The sequence below is a fragment of the Cavia porcellus genome, unplaced genomic scaffold, assembly GCF_034190915.1.
Source record: "Cavia porcellus strain 051 isolate PalLab524CR breed Dunkin Hartley unplaced genomic scaffold, mCavPor4.1 scaffold_31, whole genome shotgun sequence".
Taxonomy (NCBI): domain Eukaryota; kingdom Metazoa; phylum Chordata; class Mammalia; order Rodentia; family Caviidae; genus Cavia; species Cavia porcellus.
Window position 1 is genome coordinate 34,390,348 of NW_026947514.1, and position 18,975 is coordinate 34,409,322.

An 18,975-nucleotide genomic window follows, 5' to 3' on the forward strand; every position below is an offset into this window, starting at 1 on the left:
TACCTTATTCCTACTCCATGAGGCAAAAAGGGCCATTATTAGCTCTTAGGGAATAACTTTGGGATACCTAGGTCCTAATAAATGGGATACCTCTTTCCTAATAAATCAAAGGTATATATAAGCATCTTACCACACAAACAATAAAATACACAATCTTCAATTATATTGGCCTGTTTACTTGAAAGCAAATTCCTATGATAACTGACATCCTTGCTGTTACTAATGCCAAAGGTTAGGTTCAGAAGTGTTTGTCCTCACCACAGTTGTGCCATCACTGCAAGCCTGTGTGTGCTATAAGCTTGTTGTCTCTCTAGAAGTACTAGAAAAGACAAACATTAGGTCTGCTGAGTTAGCATCATCCCACAAGTAAGATTATTAGGAACAAAGATAAATTCTGCACAAAAGAATCTTGGAAAAACTAAGTTTAATACTTAAATAGTTCTGACATAAGAGTGTGCTTTTGTGATATTGAGCACAGATTGAGAGTAATCCAAAGAGACATGTTGCAAATGATTTCTTACAGCTCTGCCACAGTGCAGACCTTACCTTCAGCTTCTGCAGTCTCAGAAGAGGTCTGCAGCAGTTTGTCTGACCTGGAACTAAAGGCTTCTGGGAGACTTTGAGGAGCCACTAACTCAGGCACTTACCTGTTACAAGAGTACCTACTCACTCATCAGTAGTTTTACTATAGGATAAGATGCGTCTTGCTTTTCTTCTGTGGTTTTGGTAGCTAATGCTGTTCTCAAATATTCTAAAGGTTGTGACTGGAAGGTAGGTACTCTTCTATTCAGGGTACTGCATTCTAACATTTGTTCTCAGAGCCAGTAGCATTTACTGTCTAGTCAGGTTATACATTCAGGTAGTTTTATAGGCATTTTTATAAGATTAAGAACTAATCCATACACGTGTGATCTAACTTTGTTATTTTTATTTTAAAGAGAATAAAAACAATACAGACTTTCAAAACAAGATGATAGGAAATTAATAATCATTATTATATTGTATACTGTTGTCTTCAAAATAAATGCTCAGATTACCAGATATAGGCATACAAAATTGACCAAATAATATAAGCACTGTTTCTTTCAATTATCTAACAGAATGAGTGATATAATTATCTTAGCTATCATATATATACATACATATCTATGTATTTATATGCCTTCCTTTTTTTCTCCTTTCCCAGTTATTCTTTCCTTTTGAGAAGTTTCTTTCTCTTTCACAATATCTATTGTATATGTCAGACCGTATTTACTTTTCCAGTTTCTTAAACTAGGGAGATACACATGCCAAGTCTGATTTATTTAACTTATGAGGATGATCTCTAGTTGCATCCATTTACCTATAAAACTCCTGAGTTTATCTTTCTTTATAGTTGATCTAACTTTAAATAAACAAACTCTTAGAAAATATGAATTTTAGTAAAAGCTGTTATTATGGTAATGCAGTTATAATTTTTTAGCTCAAGCTATTAATAAATATGAAATAAGATAGGTAAGGAATTATAGGCTGGCAAAATATTATGTGATCTGAAATATTTGAGACATAAATTGGCTACTGTAGTAAAGAATATTTTACTTAAAGCTATTAAATAACATTCAAGAGATCCAATCACCATTACAAATGATGTTATATATAAGTTATATATAAGCCAGTTATATATAAGCCTAATGACACTGAAATATTCACTGGGATTTTTATAGGACTAAGCATACACTATGAGCATATACCATACACTAGGTCCTAAAATTCATATATATATATGTAATTTCATTGTTATAATTATATAATATGTAATATTATAATGTAGTATAATATAATAAGGGCATAAGGAATGCCTACTTTCTCTTTCTTCCCTATAGGAAAGGAGAGCTAAAGGATCTTGTTAATATTTGGAACATGCTGTGGGTGAGATGACTGACTCTGTAAGGTCATGTTTAACTAAGAGTAGAGGGATAATTTTGTAGCTTTACTGTGGGCATAAACATCATAACAGAAGTCTCAGGGAAATGGCAAAACCCATTCTGCAATTGCTGGGATTCTCAGGCTGGTCCTCGGGCCTTATCTTCTTTGTACTATCTTTTCAGAGAGACTGGTAATTTCTAAAGTGTTATGGTTTTCAGCTTTGTGGGAGCCCAGTTATAGATGACAGGTGCTAACCATACTGCAGTTAATCAACCATCTGCAAGAACATTAAGTAGACAGATCTTCAAAAACCCTGTTTTTCCATACCTTTTCTCCCATGGATACACCTCCTGATGTGATGATGACATCAGCACGACTGATTCCTTCATTCAAGGCATTGAGTAAGTCATCAGGGCTAGAAAAAGTAAAGCCAAATACGTTAACATGCAAGGAAAATATTTTAGATAGAGTGCTAATTTAAAGCCATTTTATTTGCTAAGTAGGTATGAGCATGAATATAGCAATATATTCTGTAGGAAGTGGGAATCAAAAGGCTCTTTGGCTAGCTGTGTTGTGCAACCCTGTAATCTCAGAACTTTTGGAGGCCAACGCAGGAAGACTACAAGCCCAGCCTGGGTAGTTTAGCAATTTATTGAGATACTGTCTCAAAAAATAAAAGAAGTTGGGACTGTGGTTCAGTGTGAAGGCCTTGGGTTAGATCTTTAGTACAAAATATATAAAAATAAAAATAGAAAGGTCCCTATGCATGATAACTGCAAGTTGTATTGTGTAAGGGCTGAAGTAGTGACTATTGGTACTGCCAGGGTTTTGTTCTAACAAGGCAGTGTAATGAGGGGAAACAATGAGATGTTGTAGAATGTACCATTATTTTGGTTTATCTAGGAACATCCTGTTTTTAGAGCTGAGAGCCACATGTCAAAATATGGCGAGCATCAGAACTTAAGGAGGGACAGGATAGCACGAAACAACGGAAAGGAACTTTTTAATCACTACTTTAAATCGATATAAAGCTACTGGGCAATGTTATCCTGCATTTAGTTTTCCCTTCAACTAATGAAATTAAAGAAAAGGTGCTTTTTAGGAGTATATACCTAACCCACACTCTTACTGAGAACTTCCCACCTATTGAGGACAGGGGTATTTTCCTTCATACTCTCTGCCTCTTCATCTTCCTTTCCCCTATGGGTATAATCTGGAAAGGGAATAATCACAGCTTTTAATTTTCTAGCTTCTGCTTTTAGTCTTTCTTTAGGCCCTGCTGTATTCCTGCTCTACGGTTTTGCAAGGTATCTCTGTATCCTCCAATAACTCTAAATCTCTCTTTTGCTTAAACTAGCGTTGGCAGGGTTTCAGGTGATTTCTTAATGAGATACCAAATATTCTCTCAAATCTCTCATGATTGTGAAGTTGAATGTCCCTTCACTTAAATGTGCTACTTGATATATTTGATAAGCAAGCAAGAAAGAAAGCTAGAGACTCCAGGTGGCAGGAATTGTAACTAGGATATCATTTCACCTTTTTTATTTTTATTTTAAATCCAGGCATGAAAAGAATAAAAAGTGGAACTTGATGTCTGCTAGACATACGACTTTCCCCGGCTCTTAAAAAGATGCACTAAGAGTGCCACAGCACAGAGACTGAGTGTGAACTCTGGAGGCAGACTGCTTGTGCTTAAATTTCAGCATCGCTACTCACTTGCTATTGTAAAGCCTTGGACAAACTGCCTAATTCTTTCTTTGCCTCAATCTTTCATCTTTAAAGTAACAGTATCAGAATTGTTATGAGGATTAATGATATAATGCATACAGAACAGCTGAAATAGTTCCCAGAATAAAGTAAATTTAAGAAAGAGTAGTTGTTGTCATTAATATTACTGTTGTGCTGACAAAAATTAACCATACAAACATATCCAACAATCTGGAGCGGAAAATTTAAGCACATTGGGCAGTGTCTATTCTGGAGAATATCCATGACTCACATAGAAGGGATTCATGGGTTGGGACTTAATATATTCACAGAGGTACCTGTGAAAGGTTCAAATGGCAAGACAGTATAACTCAGATTTAAAGTGGATCTTAAAGATAAACTGTTTCTCTATGCTTCCTCATACTAAGAATGTAAATTGGAATCCTCCAGGCCTAATGCTAAGAAGGATACACTATTTCTCGCCCTCTGGACCACCAAACTTGATGGATATTTCCTGACTTTTATCTCTCCTATAAATTGGAATCCTTTTATATATAGAGGGTGGAATAGTTGCCCTCCCAGTTTGGTCAAGTTGTAAATAAACTAATTTTTCCATTTTTCTGGGGTTTTCCTCATACTTGCAATTGTGGGTATACAAACCTAGTAACCTAGACGCCTGGGACTTAGGTTTAGGTCTGAACAACCTGGCCAGTAAGAATACACCATTTCCAGCTTGAGTAACTTTATTTACTTTTAGATTCTCTTGTAGAATCTGGATAAAATTTTCTTTAGTTGGAGCACTAGACTGTGCACTGGGTTTGTTCTAGTTTTGGGACGCAACTTCCAAGAAGGGAGAAAAGCAGAAGTTTGGAAAGGCACTTGTGTGAGATTCAGCCTCCCTACATAACTTCTGACACTCAGTTAATTGCTTACAGAGCCACAAAGTACCCAATGTTCACTGGAGAAAGAATCTACATGTAAGATAAGAATCTAAAAAAAGCCTGACATGGGTTTCAAACTTAAACTGGTTGAGGAAGCATCTAAGAAGCATTATATTGAATAGTGGGTAAATCTAAAGTATTTTTGAACTAAGTATTATAAAAGATTTCTCATTAATCATTTTCATTTTGCTTTAGGGAAAAATCATAGATAATCTGCATGTGATGGTTTCTTAATGCCCATAGTTTGGGCTCCTTCCCTTGCTGGATCACATTATCATTAAGCTGAGTCAAATGGCTGATTATGGAATAAATGGGGAAAACATCATAAACACAGCACCATGTAGAATATGGCTCAAGTGAATGGATAATGAGTAGTATCAACAAAAGGCAATTTTGTGCTAATACAAAGAGTCATTAGCTAACTTCAACAATTTTACAAAATATCACAGCTATAGGATATTGTAAAGCCATTAGACACAGAGCAACAATGCCATGAACACCACTATGGTACTGATCTTTGTGGGTAGATAAAGTCTCGGCTAGCTGCTCATGGCATAGCAAATAAGCAAACAAACCTTTTAGTAATTTTCTTATTCACTGTTTTCACTGGAAACTTTTTTCTATTTTCTAAAACTATGGAGTCATCAAACGTTACAGGAAATTTTGTAATTTGTGAAAATAATCTGGCAACCTAGCAAGGACTTGTCCTAAAATGAAAAGTAAACAAGGCTGACAGTGTCTGAAGGGCTTGGGTTCAATTTGCAGTACCACCCCCACCACCACGAAAGAAAAAAAAATACAAAAATACTTATATCTTAAAAGAACAATATTTTCTAACATCTACATGTTACTATCACAATGGTATGAGGTAGCCAAGACAAGAGGACACAGATGTAGGAAGGTTCACAGATGCAGCAAGGGGTTCAAAGTCAACTTGTGTTTTCCAAGACAACTTGTAGAAGACAATTTGCTATACACAGTACACCTTCAGACAAAAATTTTTAAATAATTATATATTTAAATATATAAATTTGATCTGTTTTTGCCAAAGACTGATAGGAAAAAAACCCCATATCTTTCTCGGGAGGCTGAGGCAGGAAGATTGCTGCAAGTCTGAGGCCAGGCTGAACTGCATAGTGAAACCATGTCTCAACCAAACCAAACCAAACCAAAACAAACAAGCCCCCCAAAACTAAAAATTGTACTGTTAGCATTTAAAATAATTTTCCCCCATTGCCACCAGAGAGGTTGTCGGATCAAACAGATTTAAGTATTCTAGGTAACCAACACTGGTTTCCTTTCTCTTAAATAGCAGCAGATCTTATAGGGATATTATAATATCATTTAAATTGTCCTTCATTAACATGTACAATTTAAATTAAATCTGAATGGTAATTAACCATGTCTTTAAAGATAGTTCTAATGCTAGCATTAGATTTACTTAGTCTTGTTTTGTTTATTCATTTCTGTTATTTTTCCAATTTACCTCTTTTTTTCTCTTTAAAGATTTTTATTTTTGTAGTTAATGTTTACAGTAATGGTTACATTCATTGTGGGGTAATTGGTATCTGTATATAACATACCTCAATTCTTTGTTTTCTTCCCTTCTCTTCTATCCTCATTTTCATTTGATTTATTAAGTACCTGTCCACTGTTCTCTTAGAGTATCACTATTACAAAAAAATACTCTACAAGTACCACCTAGGACTGGTAGAACTAGATGACAGAAGATATGGCCATCAGCTAAACACTTGAGTATCACAAAGTCAAGAATCAAGTTTACCTCTATTACTAACTACCCAGATGAAATTGAAAAACTAACTTTTGGGAGGTTCCCAAATGAGGACATTTGGGCCAGGATCTTTCTGTAACTAATGTTCACCAATTGTAAGCACTCGAGGCTAATGGGATACAGTTTCAGTGTACAGGCATTGCTCTCTCTCTCTCTCTCTCTCTCTCTCTCTCTCTCTCTCTCTCTCTCTCTCTCTCTCTCTCAGCAGGTCTTGCTATATAGTCCAGGCTGACCTTAAATTTGCAGCAATCCTCTTGCCTCAGCCTCCCAAGTGCTGGGAATACAGGTGTGTGTCACCATGCATGGCAGATACTGCTTTTATGTTGACTGGGAAGTCTACCTAAAACATCAAAGCTGCCCTCTCTGTAAAGCTAGGAAAATCCAAATTTACAACTCAATAGTTCAGGAAACAAAGAGGCATTTTTATATTTCAACAGAAAACTGGCACATCTTGCTCCTAGTGCTTTGCCAGTCTGGGAGTGAGACTTTCATGTCTTTTACTATTTGTGAACTTTTCTAACACAACTCCATGCCCATCAGGTCTAAAGTATGACAGGTAACTTTTTGAGCCTAGAGGATGAAAAGGACTCTCAGTAAGTAAAGGAAAACAGAAATACAAGAAGCCAGAAACTGGAAGGTAGAAGATTAAGTATAATATTTGGGATGGTGGGCTGGGGATTTAGCTCAGTGGCATATGTGCCTGTCTCACAGGCACAAATCTGTGAGTTCAATCCCCAGTATAAAAAAAAAAATTAGCATGGTTTCTAGAGCAATAAAAGTGGAGGAAGAGTAAGTTTTTGTTTATTTCTTGAGAGTGGGGCTTGCTTTAACAATAACAGCAATATTGACAACACATAAATCACTAATGGATATTTAATATATAGTATATTAAAATGATGTTCTAAAACAATCCCATGATTTTCAAATTTTAAAATGTGGCAGATAAAGATAAAGGCTAACATACCCTGTTGAAATCTCAACTAGCAGCCTGGAAGATTAAGTGGTAGAAATATCTTCCAGGAAAGAACAAAAACATAAAACAAAGGAAGCTATGCAAAATAAGAAAAAATTTGAGACACAGAATAAGAGACTGACATAAAACCAGCAAGAAATCCTTAAGTAGAAAAAGAAGTAGATAAAAGGTGAAAACAGAGGAAAAGTCCCTTTACTTGGAAATCGCTGGATTTGGAGACTGAAAAGATTATAGACAAGATTGATGAAAAACATAAAACTCAGTAAGTTCTGAGGAAATTTTGTATTTGCAAGATTTGAAAATCTTACACAACGCCAGTGAGACAGACTGGTTACTAATGAAGGGAAATTGATACGACCTTGGACTTTTTGCTTATAGTACCCCAAACTAGAAAATGGTATTTTTTTTGATTTGTTATTGGGATTTAAATCCAGGATCTCTCATGTGCTAGGTAAGCACCGTTATCACTAAGCTATATAGTTTAGTTTTTTTATTTTGAGACAAGGACTCTAAGTTGTCCAGACTGGCCTTGAACTTGTGATCCTCCAGCGTCAGCCTCCTGAATAGCTGGGATCACACAGGCTGTGCTACCACACCCTGCTGAAAACAGTAAATATTTACGTTGCTGATTATACTAACATAAATGTATCTCTGAGAGAAAGCACATATGAACCCTAAACCCTATACCAGTCAGGAGGAAGAATAATATTTGTAAAAATGCAAACAAACAAAAAAAGCAAGTAATGTTCTAGAAAAGTGACTGTAAATGAAAAAGTGAATCAGAATAGACTTCAAAATAGAAGAAGATGAGAAAAAGCACTAGTAAAATATACATTAGCAGGCGTGGTGCCACATGCCTGTAATGCCAGCACTTGGGAGGCTGAGGCAGGAGAATTGCTGTGAGTTCCAGGTTGGCCTGAGTGACAAAGTGAGTTCAAGGTCAGCCTGAACTGAATGGTGAAACCTTGGCTCAATAACATCAACAACACTAAAGACAAACTACATATCCGTACATATTTATTTATTTTAAAAAATAGTTCTTTTTTTTTTTTTTTTTTTTTTGGTCTTTTTGAGACAGGGTCTCAATTTGCAGTTGAGGCTGGCCTTGGGCTCACTTTGTAGCCCAGGTTAGTTTCAAACTTGCAATGATCCTCCTGCCTCAGACTCCCAAGTGCTTGGATTACAGAAGTGTGCTACCATGCCTGGCTAAAATAGCTAATTTAAGCGGATAATAATTAAACACATCAGGGAGCTATAATTATGTAATAAGTATGAATTCCTGAAATGGCAGAGATTTACCTAAAAGAAAGCTTAGTAGGCTTAATAAACATTTTAGAGGATTTAATTAAAATATTTCAAAGCATTATCTAAAAGTTGAAGGGTTAGTAGAGGAGATGGAGGGAATAAAAGCACTCTAAAGTTCTCAACTTACTGGTGCAGGAGGTATTTTGGAGAAATGCTTCGTAAGAGGAATATAGTTACCACCATCTTTCTATATAATAATGAATAAATCTATATATGATTCTGAATATCACTAATTGGAAGGAAAACATGACGGGAACTGGAAGGTATGGCATAACTTTCAAAATAAGGGATGAAACAGTAATGGTACCAAGATCTAAACAACAATAGCACATGCAAAAGGAAGAAATACTAACATTGTAGAAACTGTAATAAAAAGTAAGATAGGGGCTGGGGATTTAGCTCAGCGGCATAAGTGCCTGCCTTGCAAGCAGGCAGTCATGAGTTTGATCCCCGGTACCGATGAAAAAAAGAAAAAGACAAAGAAAAAAAAAAGTAAGATGAAAGAAAAAAAATTCACAGAAATCATTTACAGAAACTTCCTGGTAAAGTAAAAAGAATTTCATGCCAGGATCAGAGTTACAGTAAATTAAGTCAGATACAATAGTAAGATTTCAGTTTTAAGCTCAAGTCCCATTTTAATGTTATTTGTAAGGGACACTAATAGATGAAAGACTGAAAGTAGTAGGTACGGGAAAAGGTAACTAGGCAAATGTAATAAGCAAAAAAAGCAGAAGTGGCAATGTTAATGTTAAAATGGGATTCAAAGTTAAAAGAACAAACAAGGAGAAAGAGGCAACAAAATGTGCTAAAAGGTGCATTTGTAAAGATGATACAATATGTAACTATCTCACAGAAACAGTTTCACTTTATCTAGGCTGGTGATTGTCTTCTAAATCTTTGGACATTTTAAGAACATTTTAAGTAAATGTGCCGAAATAACTCTAATTTCAAGTCAATCTCTTCACAGTAACTCTGGGAGCAGTGTTGAGCTATTAAACCTGTAATGATTTATAGGAAAAATAGTCTGAAAAATGGAAGAGAAGATACTACTTAACATTTATATAAATGTCAGTATGTACTTTGAGAAGGAACTAAAGTAAAACAAGACTATGCATTCAAATAGCCAAAAGGCCATCATCACATTGAAGAGGGAGTTAATACATCTAGTGTTGGTTCACTGGGCAGAATTAGGACTAATGGATCATGACAAAGCAGTATCTTTCTCACTAAAATAATGAAAAACTGAGGGCTGGCAGAAAGATACTTCTGTAACGCTGCCACTGAGTGACACTGTTATGACCCAGCATCAGAAGGTCCTTGTAATTCTAAGATTTTTTAAGTCTATGGAAATAATTGAACTCTACATAAACAATGGTCTTTTCCCTTCACATGTAGACTGAGGCTAGGGATATATAGCTCAGCAACATAGTGCCTGCCTGGCAAGCACGAGGTCCTGAGTTCGATTTCTGATACATTAAAAAAAAAGGGAGAAACTAATTTGAGTATTGCAATATGATACCATCTTGTAGATCATACTCTTCTCTAGCTTCTGAATATCAGGAACATCTGACAATTTGAATTACATGAAAAAAATACAAGTATCTTTTCTTCTTAAGGTCATGACATTCATTTATAACTTGGGAGATGGATACCAATAATAGTATCAGTTTCCCTAGAGTTATAACTTCTTCACATATCAGAAAAGCATAAACTTAATACATAGAAAAAGAGAAAGGAGAAATATATGACCAAAAAAAATTATCAGGGAATGAATGTAACTTTTTCAAAACTAAGTACCCAAATCAGTTTCTGTGAAGAAGGAATACGCTATCTAGAGGGGTACCCCATCTATTTGCTCTGTAAATCAGAAAATCTAATTACATACAGGGCTACTTTTAAAAAAAATTAAATTTCATTTTAAAGATGATAAAACCCAATGAAACAAAACAGAATAAATCCAATCAAAACAAAGCAGTGAAATTGGACAGAATTTAAAGCAGAATAGGAAAGCAACAATGACTGCCATAGTATCTAAAGCTTGCTTGCTATCTTCACAACGGTTATTGTCCATTCCAGACATAGCAAAATCAAACCAAAACAGAACAGAACAAAACCAAGCAAAACAGAATACTGAATGAATCAAAACAATTAATCAGAATAAAACAAAACAGTGAGAACACCATTGGACTTCAAAGACAAGACAGAAGGGATTCCCCCATATTTGCTACAGTGCATATTGTTATCTTCCCTATAGATGCTCAGACTGCAGGCCCCAAGCCTGCAAAGTCAACCAAACAACACCAGCATTCAGCTGCTTTCTGTCCCTCAGTTGCTATCAACTGAGCATGACCTCTGAACCAGCATGGGGGAGTGGGGAGAGTGGTGCTCCCATAGGCCCATGGGAGGCGCTATCTGACTTTTCTCTTCCTGGGCCCCAAGGGTTTGCCTGGCTTATCAGAAAGGCTAGTTGGGTTGTTGGTCACCCTCCCCTCCTGAGTCCCAATATGGCCAGAGGGCTACTTCCTTAAGACTCTGGCTTTAAATTTTACATCTGCCTTAAACTACTATAACCCTGATTGTGGCATAAAATTCTGCTTTACTATGAAGTCTGCTGCAAAATTTAAAACCAAGAGAAATACTCCACCCAAATTTAGGATTTATAAATTTCACATAGAATATTTAGAATACAAATAATTTTTATTTTAAAATATCTAATACAAACAGATGGACAATAGCAGAAAGCAATTAGTTTTGTTTCATCTGTTATACCAACTAAAAGCTGTGTATCATTTTAAGATGAGCAAAGATGACAGTTGGTTCATGAGAAAAAGTTCTAGGATTTATAGATTAAGGAACAGTACATATCACAGTGACAAAAAATAGCCTGGGACATAAGCTGATTTATTCTCAGTTCAAGTACAAGTTACTCAACTACAAATATTTTTGGGTCCTTGTTTAATGTATGGAAAAAACCCTACATAGTACACAGACATCATTTTGCCCTTTTTTAGTATGACTAGGTGATTTGGCACTTTGGAGTCTTACAAAGAGGTATGGTGTCAGCCTGTAAATGAGCAAGCTAGTATAGGCAATATCTGAAAAAAGATTAAAAAAATGAGTGAAATAAACAATTATAATATCATTACTCAGTTGAAGTATTTAGAAAGTATGTAAGGAGAAATTACATAAATGGTGAGCAGAATGATCAGAATTGGGTGGGGATCATTAGGAAAAGCTTTCTGGAAGATAATACTTTTTATGAGCTTATGGTAGAAGATAATTAGAAAAAACAGAAATATCAACAGTAGTATTCTTAAGGATTAACGAAGGCAACTGTAATAGCCACCATAAGTCTTTAAGAGTGGAAGAATAAGGGGCTGGGGATTTAGCTCAGCAGCATAAGCGCCTGCCTTGCAAGCAGCCAGTCGTGAGTTCGATCCCCGGTACCGATAAAAAACGAAAAAGACCAAAAAAAAAAAAAAAAAAAAAAAAAAAAAGAGTGGAAGAATATTCTTTGTTAATAGACAATGAGAGAGCATTGCTGACAAATGATGAGGAAATAAATTATGTTGACTGAAAGATTAAAATTTTGCATTTTGAGTAGAAAAGGGTGTTTATTTCCTAAGAAAACATGTGGTTGATAAAGAAGAACCAACCAAATTCAAATCTAAATTCTCTTTGATAATCAGAAGATTCCTATCTTAAGAATATTAGGTAAGCATTAATAAGTTAGGACACATGTGATTTACAAGTTGGAAGTTGTACGGCATTGGGTTTTGCCCAAGTAATCACTGCACTGTTAAGTCTATCTCAGTAATTCCTGTTTAGTGTGCCAGTTTTATAAGAACCCAATTTGCTATCTCAGTTCTTGTTAATGTTCTACTTTATGCTTTAATGTTAAGAGGCAGTTTCACAAGCTGGCAGCATCAGGAACAAGTGATTCAAATCCAGAAAACCAGTCTATGAAAGGTCAAGCCGTATGTGTTGAGTGTGGCAGGCTTCTGTGATGGCAATTTTCCAGAAGGGGGAACCCTTCTCCTAAGTATGGGAATTTCCCGGCAGTTCATTTCATTGGGAAAGATACATTACTGAGCTGCCTTAAAGTTGAGGAGAAATACAAATAATTTAACAGTTAAAATCAGCTACAGGAATGACATAAACTCAATTAATTTGAACTTCACGTTTTAAAATTTTTAAAAAATTTATTTCTATTTATTGTTGTTGATCTTTACTTTACTAAGGTTTTTTTTTTTTTTTTTGTCTTTTTCCTTTTTATCGGTACTGGGGATCAAACTCACGACTGCCTGCTTGCAAGGCAGACACTTATGCCGCTGAGCTAAATCTCCAGCCCCCTGATCTTTACTTTAAAAAAAGTTCTCAAAGTGGATTCTGTGTATATGGATCATGGTTACTGCTTGTCAAGTTCAAGAGATAAATGTGTGACATCACCCATTTAAGTCTGAAAGAACAGTTCCCCAATTTTTAAAATTACAATTCCTAAATAGTTTGGAATTTTCCATCCTCTTCTTCCCCAAGATCCTTTTCTTTAGAAGTGAAAGTGAATCACCCCAGCCATAAAGCTTTTATACTGTATGTTTTTGGGGGATGCAACTCAGTTACTAATGCAACTCTTTTCAGTGCCATACTTTCTGTCCTTTTCATGGGTCCAAAGTTAATTTGGTTGTTTATTTTTTTGGTTGGCTGTGGTTTTCGGACTTTGAAGGAATTCCAGGAAGATTCTGCTGGATAGTTGTTGGTAGAAGTTTCTAGGTTCCGTGAAAAAGAAGACAGTATAGGTAAAGGTATCAGGGCTATCTAATCCAGCACTGCTGAGTGCTGTGGATATAGTGACTATCAAGACATACTCTGTTCCTGTTTTCAGGAGCTTATCTAGTGGGAAAGAACACTATCGTAATCCAATATAATCCCTTTTCCATTCTTTTTTTTTTTTTTTCCCTTTTCCATTCTTGTGTAGACTAGACAAGATAGTAATTTCTTACATTTTATCAGGAAACTAGAAAAAAGCAGAAAAACACAAAAGCAGGTATGTACTAACATTTTAACTCAATTCTGGCCATAACAGTATTACCTGGTACATACAGCATTCTCTACTTATTTAACCCACCTACAACTTCCTTGTGTGTTTTGATTCTTCTTAGAAGAATAAACAGAAAGCTAGCTAACAGTGAGCCAGCCACCAGAAAAATAAAACTAGGGAATCTACTGTCTTATACTCAAGTTAGCAATGGCATGGTATAAGCGCACATAAATTTATGCCTATTTGCAATATCCAGACTTGACTAGTTTTAGATTTTGAGTGAGGATATGATATAAATTTGGGAAGCATTGGCAAAAGGAATTTGAAGTATACAGAGAAAAAGGTGAGCTGTGGTGAGGTTTATATAGAGCTTTGAAAGAAGAAAGGGTAGATTGCAAATAGAGAATAAAGATGTGGGAACTGTGCAACTAGAGAGGAATATAAAATTGCAGTAAAGACTGCTTACACAAACCAGGCACGGTGGAGCAGTAATCCCAATTCTTGGGAGGCTGAGAAAGGAGCCAAAAAAAAAAAAAAAAAAAAAGTCCATATACATACTATTTCAATAAGGCATTGTTATCCAGATGAAGATAAATCAATGCTGATTTTGCTGTACTCTATATAATAGCTTTCACAATTTCTCCTATTTTAATCTCTTTTTTTTTGTGGGTGGGGTATAGGCAGTACCAGGTATATACTTTTAATTTCACTTCCAAATAGGAGTTTAAGCCCTGGAACTTTCTTAACTTTCTTTTCTTTGTCCCTTTCTCTCTTTCTTTGTTTTTTTTTTTTTTTTTTTTTTTTGACTTAGGGTCAAATGGGCATAGGGACACCGGGGCAGTTAAAGCTGGCCTTGAGCTCACTTTGTAGCCCAGGCTGGTCTCAAACTTGCAACATCCTCCTGCTTCAGCTTCCTGAGTGCTTGGGATTATAGGTGTGTGCCTCTATGCCAGGCTTCAGACCTGGAACTTTCTAAAATGATTTTTAGTACTAGTCTATAATTCCTCAGTGGCAGGATCTAACTGTAGGAAAAGGGGGCTCTTAGGAAGGGAAAGGATAAAAGACTCATTTAAGCTCTCTTAAAATAAATAGAGACTCTTATTTACTTATTTAAAAAAGCAGCTTTTGCCTCAACAGTTAAGATTCTACAGTTAGAATAATCAGAAAGACAAAGGTAAAAAAGGAGAGAGAAATCAGACCAGAAAGGCGCCAGGTAATGCTAAGAATTTATGAGAAAGGTAAGAACCAAGGAGGAGGCCAGAAACATAAAAGACCAAGGTAACAAGCTTTCCTCTTCCATTTCTGATAAAATGTAAAACAGACAAAGAGTGGCCACCTAATGGCTCCTATTTAATCTGTAAAACATGTACATATCTATACAGATATACATATATGCATATTCTCACTTTAGCATCATTATATTACCACACCAGATGCACACATCTCCTTTATTTAACCATTAACTCTGAGTGATCTTTTTGTAAGCGCCCCGCCCTTACCCATCACAAAGGACAGGAAGGAATCAAATGCCAGGAAGAATGTAGGCAGAGTTGTCCGAGTTAGTCAAAACAGCCAGAGAGCCAATCGGATTGCCAGAACTTCCAGGTGCCCACATTGGGGATGGTGGTGGTGGAGATGGTGGGGAAATCACTAGTCTTTAAAAAAAGGATCCAGGAACAAGGATGTGTATTTGCCTTTCTGATGCCCCCTACATTTCCAGAAGAGCTGTCTATCTTTTCTTTTTCCACCTTTTCCCAAATAAACCATCTTCCTTTAAACTGTACTTCTTTAATTCCTTACTGGTGGTAGCTGCATCTTCCTTTTTTTTTTCTTTTTTTTTTTTTTTTGGTCTTTTTCATTTTTATCAGTACCGGGGATCGAACTCACGACTGCCTGCTTGCAAGGCAGGCGCTTATGCCGCTAAGCTAAATCTCCAGCCCCAGGAGCTGCATCTTCCAATGGAGCTGTGGTATGCACACACCTCCATCCTCACAACATATGGTTTTTTTTTTTCTTTCTAATTTCACTAGTACATGTGTGTAGTGCATGATGTTTACATTTCTTGTGTGGGCTCTCTTGGTCCCCTTGATTTTTCTTTACTTTGTACATGTTTGCAGAGCACACAATGTTTACAGTCCTTGTGTGCAGTTGGTACATGTGCGTAACACATTCCTTTTCTTATCCCCAATGTTCCACTACCTTGTCCATCCATCCATCCATCCATCCATCCATCCATCCATCCATCTCCTTCCCCTTTGTGAAAGATCTATCTCTCTCCTTTCTATCAGCTGTTTTAATTTGCTCTTTACTCTTACTTTGAATTTCTCACATAACAGAAATTATGTGATAGGTTAGCTTGTTTGATTTCTGTCACTTAATGTTATGGTCTCAAGGTATATCCATTTTCTTATAAATGACTCAAGTTTACCTTTTTTCTCTGGCACAGTAGCATTCTGTTGTATGTAAATACCACATTTTCTTTATCCATTTGTTTGTTTACAGACAGAAGTTTTACCTATTATGAATCATGACACTACAAACATGGGTATGCATATATCACTGTAATACAATGTCTTCAACTCTTTCAGGAAGATACTTAGAGGGTGTACAACTATGCCAAATGGAAATTCTAGTTTCAGTTTTTTGAGGAATCTCCATACCGATTTCCATAGTGGTTGCCCTAGTTACATTTCCATAAACATTGTAGAAGAGTTTCTTTTTCCCACAGTTTATCCAGCATTTGTTATTAATTCATTTCTTGATGATGCCCACTGTTTCTGGAATGAGATGGAATCTCAGTATTGTTTTAATTTGCATTTCTCTTATGGTCAGCAATGTTGATCATTTCTTTACGTATTTATTAGCCATTTGTACTTCTATAAAGTGTGTATTCATTTTACCTTGCCAATTTTTCAACTGGGTCATTTATCTTGAGGGGGTCTACTTTTTTTGAATTCTTTACTTACTGCGGATATAAGTCTTCTGTCTAGGGTATTGTTGGAAAAACATTTTTCCCATTCTGTAGTTTGTCTTTTCACTCGGTTATTTCTTTTGCTGTGCTGAAGGTTTTTAATTTGAAACAATCACATTTGTTGATTCTCAGTACTACTTCCTGTACAACAGGGGTTTTGTTCAGAAAGTTTTAGTCTATACCCATGACTTTAAGAGCTTTACTATTTGGTCTTTCAGTATGTTAAGTGTTTCTGATTTAACACGTAGTTGAGGATCTACATCTATTTCAAGTTTGTGTCTTCAAAAATGGTTGGCCTAAAAATCATAGTATATATAAGATTGACTTTACTATATCCTTTCTATTTCCTGGGCCAGCAGCTTGCTGCCAAGTGGGACTCTGTTAGAAATACAGAATCTCAGCTTAGCTATAGTCAGCCTATTCAGTAAGATCTGCAGGTGATCACACAGGCACACAATTAATATTTGCTGGTGACTGACTAAGCAGCGTATAAACAAACTGTCCTGTTTTCCTCATTTCCAGTCTTCTTCCACCATTGGCCCACGTGACACATTATCTTCTAAAATAATGGTTTACAGTCAGTTTTTGAGTTACGAACATTTGAGTTGCAAACTGTCACAGATAGAAAAGGGCCTTACACTATGAGTATTTGTAGATGTGAACAAATCATGGAAGTAGCTCACATGTCTGCCAGACATTGTCACAGTTAAGGGTTTTCCTTGGTCAAAGATAATATACATTTAGAGAGTTAACTGTCATGATGAGTCATCAAAAGTAACTGCTAAGATAGCTAAATGGGGACTCTTTAGGCTTGGAAGCTGGACAAAACTCACCTCTATAATTTTATTGACAGGACTTCTTTGTCAAGAAAGCAATTTGTCCACCCTCTTGCTAAGTGCCCCAGTGTGAGCCAGGAGGAGAACCAGTCAGCGGCTCCTGTGAGCCTACCAGCATGCGGGCTGAGAATCAAACATATCATGCCTCCCCACCCGCCTTTAGCAACTGGGGGCAGAGGTCCGAGCATCTCTTGGGAGGATGACCATATACAATATAGCAAATATGAGGGATTTCGTTCTATCTTCTGTTTGAAGGCAAATTTTGTTTTCAGTTTTGTTTTGTTATGATTAATTGTTTTGCTCTATCCAATGTTCTCTTTTGATTGATTTTATAATGTTCTATTTTTGGCTTGATTTTGCTGTACCTAATTGGACAACTTTGTGAAGATAACGAGATATACTATGGTGCCTATTACTGTTATCCTGGTATACTGCTGTGAAGTTCTCTACTAATTTCACTGCATTATCTTGAAAAAAATAAAATAAAATAAAATAAATTGACTCTAATTAAAAAGTTAAGGTTTCTATGTCTAAAATAATATGGTTTTTAAAAGGACATTAAGATGCTCTTGGTTAAACTTACAAAACTAAATTTAATAAAAGTTCTATATTTTACTATAATAGTTCCTTGAGTTAGGCTTTTAGTTACTAAAAAGTAAGCTTTAACGGTTAATGAATATTTGAATGTTAACCTATAAAATGTCTTCAATAATCAGTTTATGACTGAGTAAATAAACTATGACATTTTTGTGAATATACGAATGTATTTATCTAAAAACAAGCTATGCTATGAGTCTAAGCTTTGAAGTTAGGTTTGTAAAGCTGAACTATGTAAGTTTAATTCAAACAAAGTAACAGGTGATCTATTTTCACAATATACATCTAGGCTTCATATAAACTGATCACCTTTGGCATCTATTTAAATCTGGTCCTGCTATTTAAAACTTAATTTACATCTATTGGCTTTAATTAAACATTTTGTTATTGTATAAATGAGATATACTTGTATATTGGGCAATAAGTCTATTTGTGATAATTAAAACTGTTTATTAAATTTGCAAGAGCTCTAAAGATATTCTTAATTCTTGTCAGTATACTTATGCCCTGTAAAACCTGTGTAAGGAGTCTAAATTTTGCCTTGAGTAGAAAACTAAATATATGTAAAGAGTTCTATACAGCTGTGATACTAGTTATTGCTAATCTCACAGTAAATAATATACTTATGTTTCCCAAGTGCACAAGCTTTCAAAGACACAAAACTGGAAAAATTTCTTATCATACTGATTGGTGACTCCCAGGCTATAGTTCTTTATGGTGATAAACTTTTGGGCTCAAACATCTGGCTTTCCCTTACTTGTGTTCCAACTACTTTGATGAAATGTGTATGCTAATCTAACATGATACAGTCAGTTAGATGATACAGATAGTTTTCAGCATGTACAATTGTTACATATAGTGGTACTTCAGTGTATGAACTTCATTTGTTTTATGATTTGGGGGAAAACAG

The 18,975-nt window shown here is 35.7% G+C and overlaps 1 protein-coding gene across 25 annotated transcripts in view; it reads right to left on the reverse strand.

Annotated features, from left to right (window-relative positions):
- Gphn (gephyrin) overlaps positions 1-18,975 on the reverse strand; it is a 531,921-nt gene that overhangs the window by 29,502 nt on the left and 483,444 nt on the right. For all 25 annotated transcript variants that reach the window (XM_063241465.1, XM_063241478.1, XM_063241474.1 and 22 more), the window contains one exon: positions 2,233-2,320. In XM_063241465.1, the coding sequence (XP_063097535.1) occupies positions 2,233-2,320 (88 nt within the window). The remainder of the gene's footprint in view (positions 1-2,232; positions 2,321-18,975) is intronic.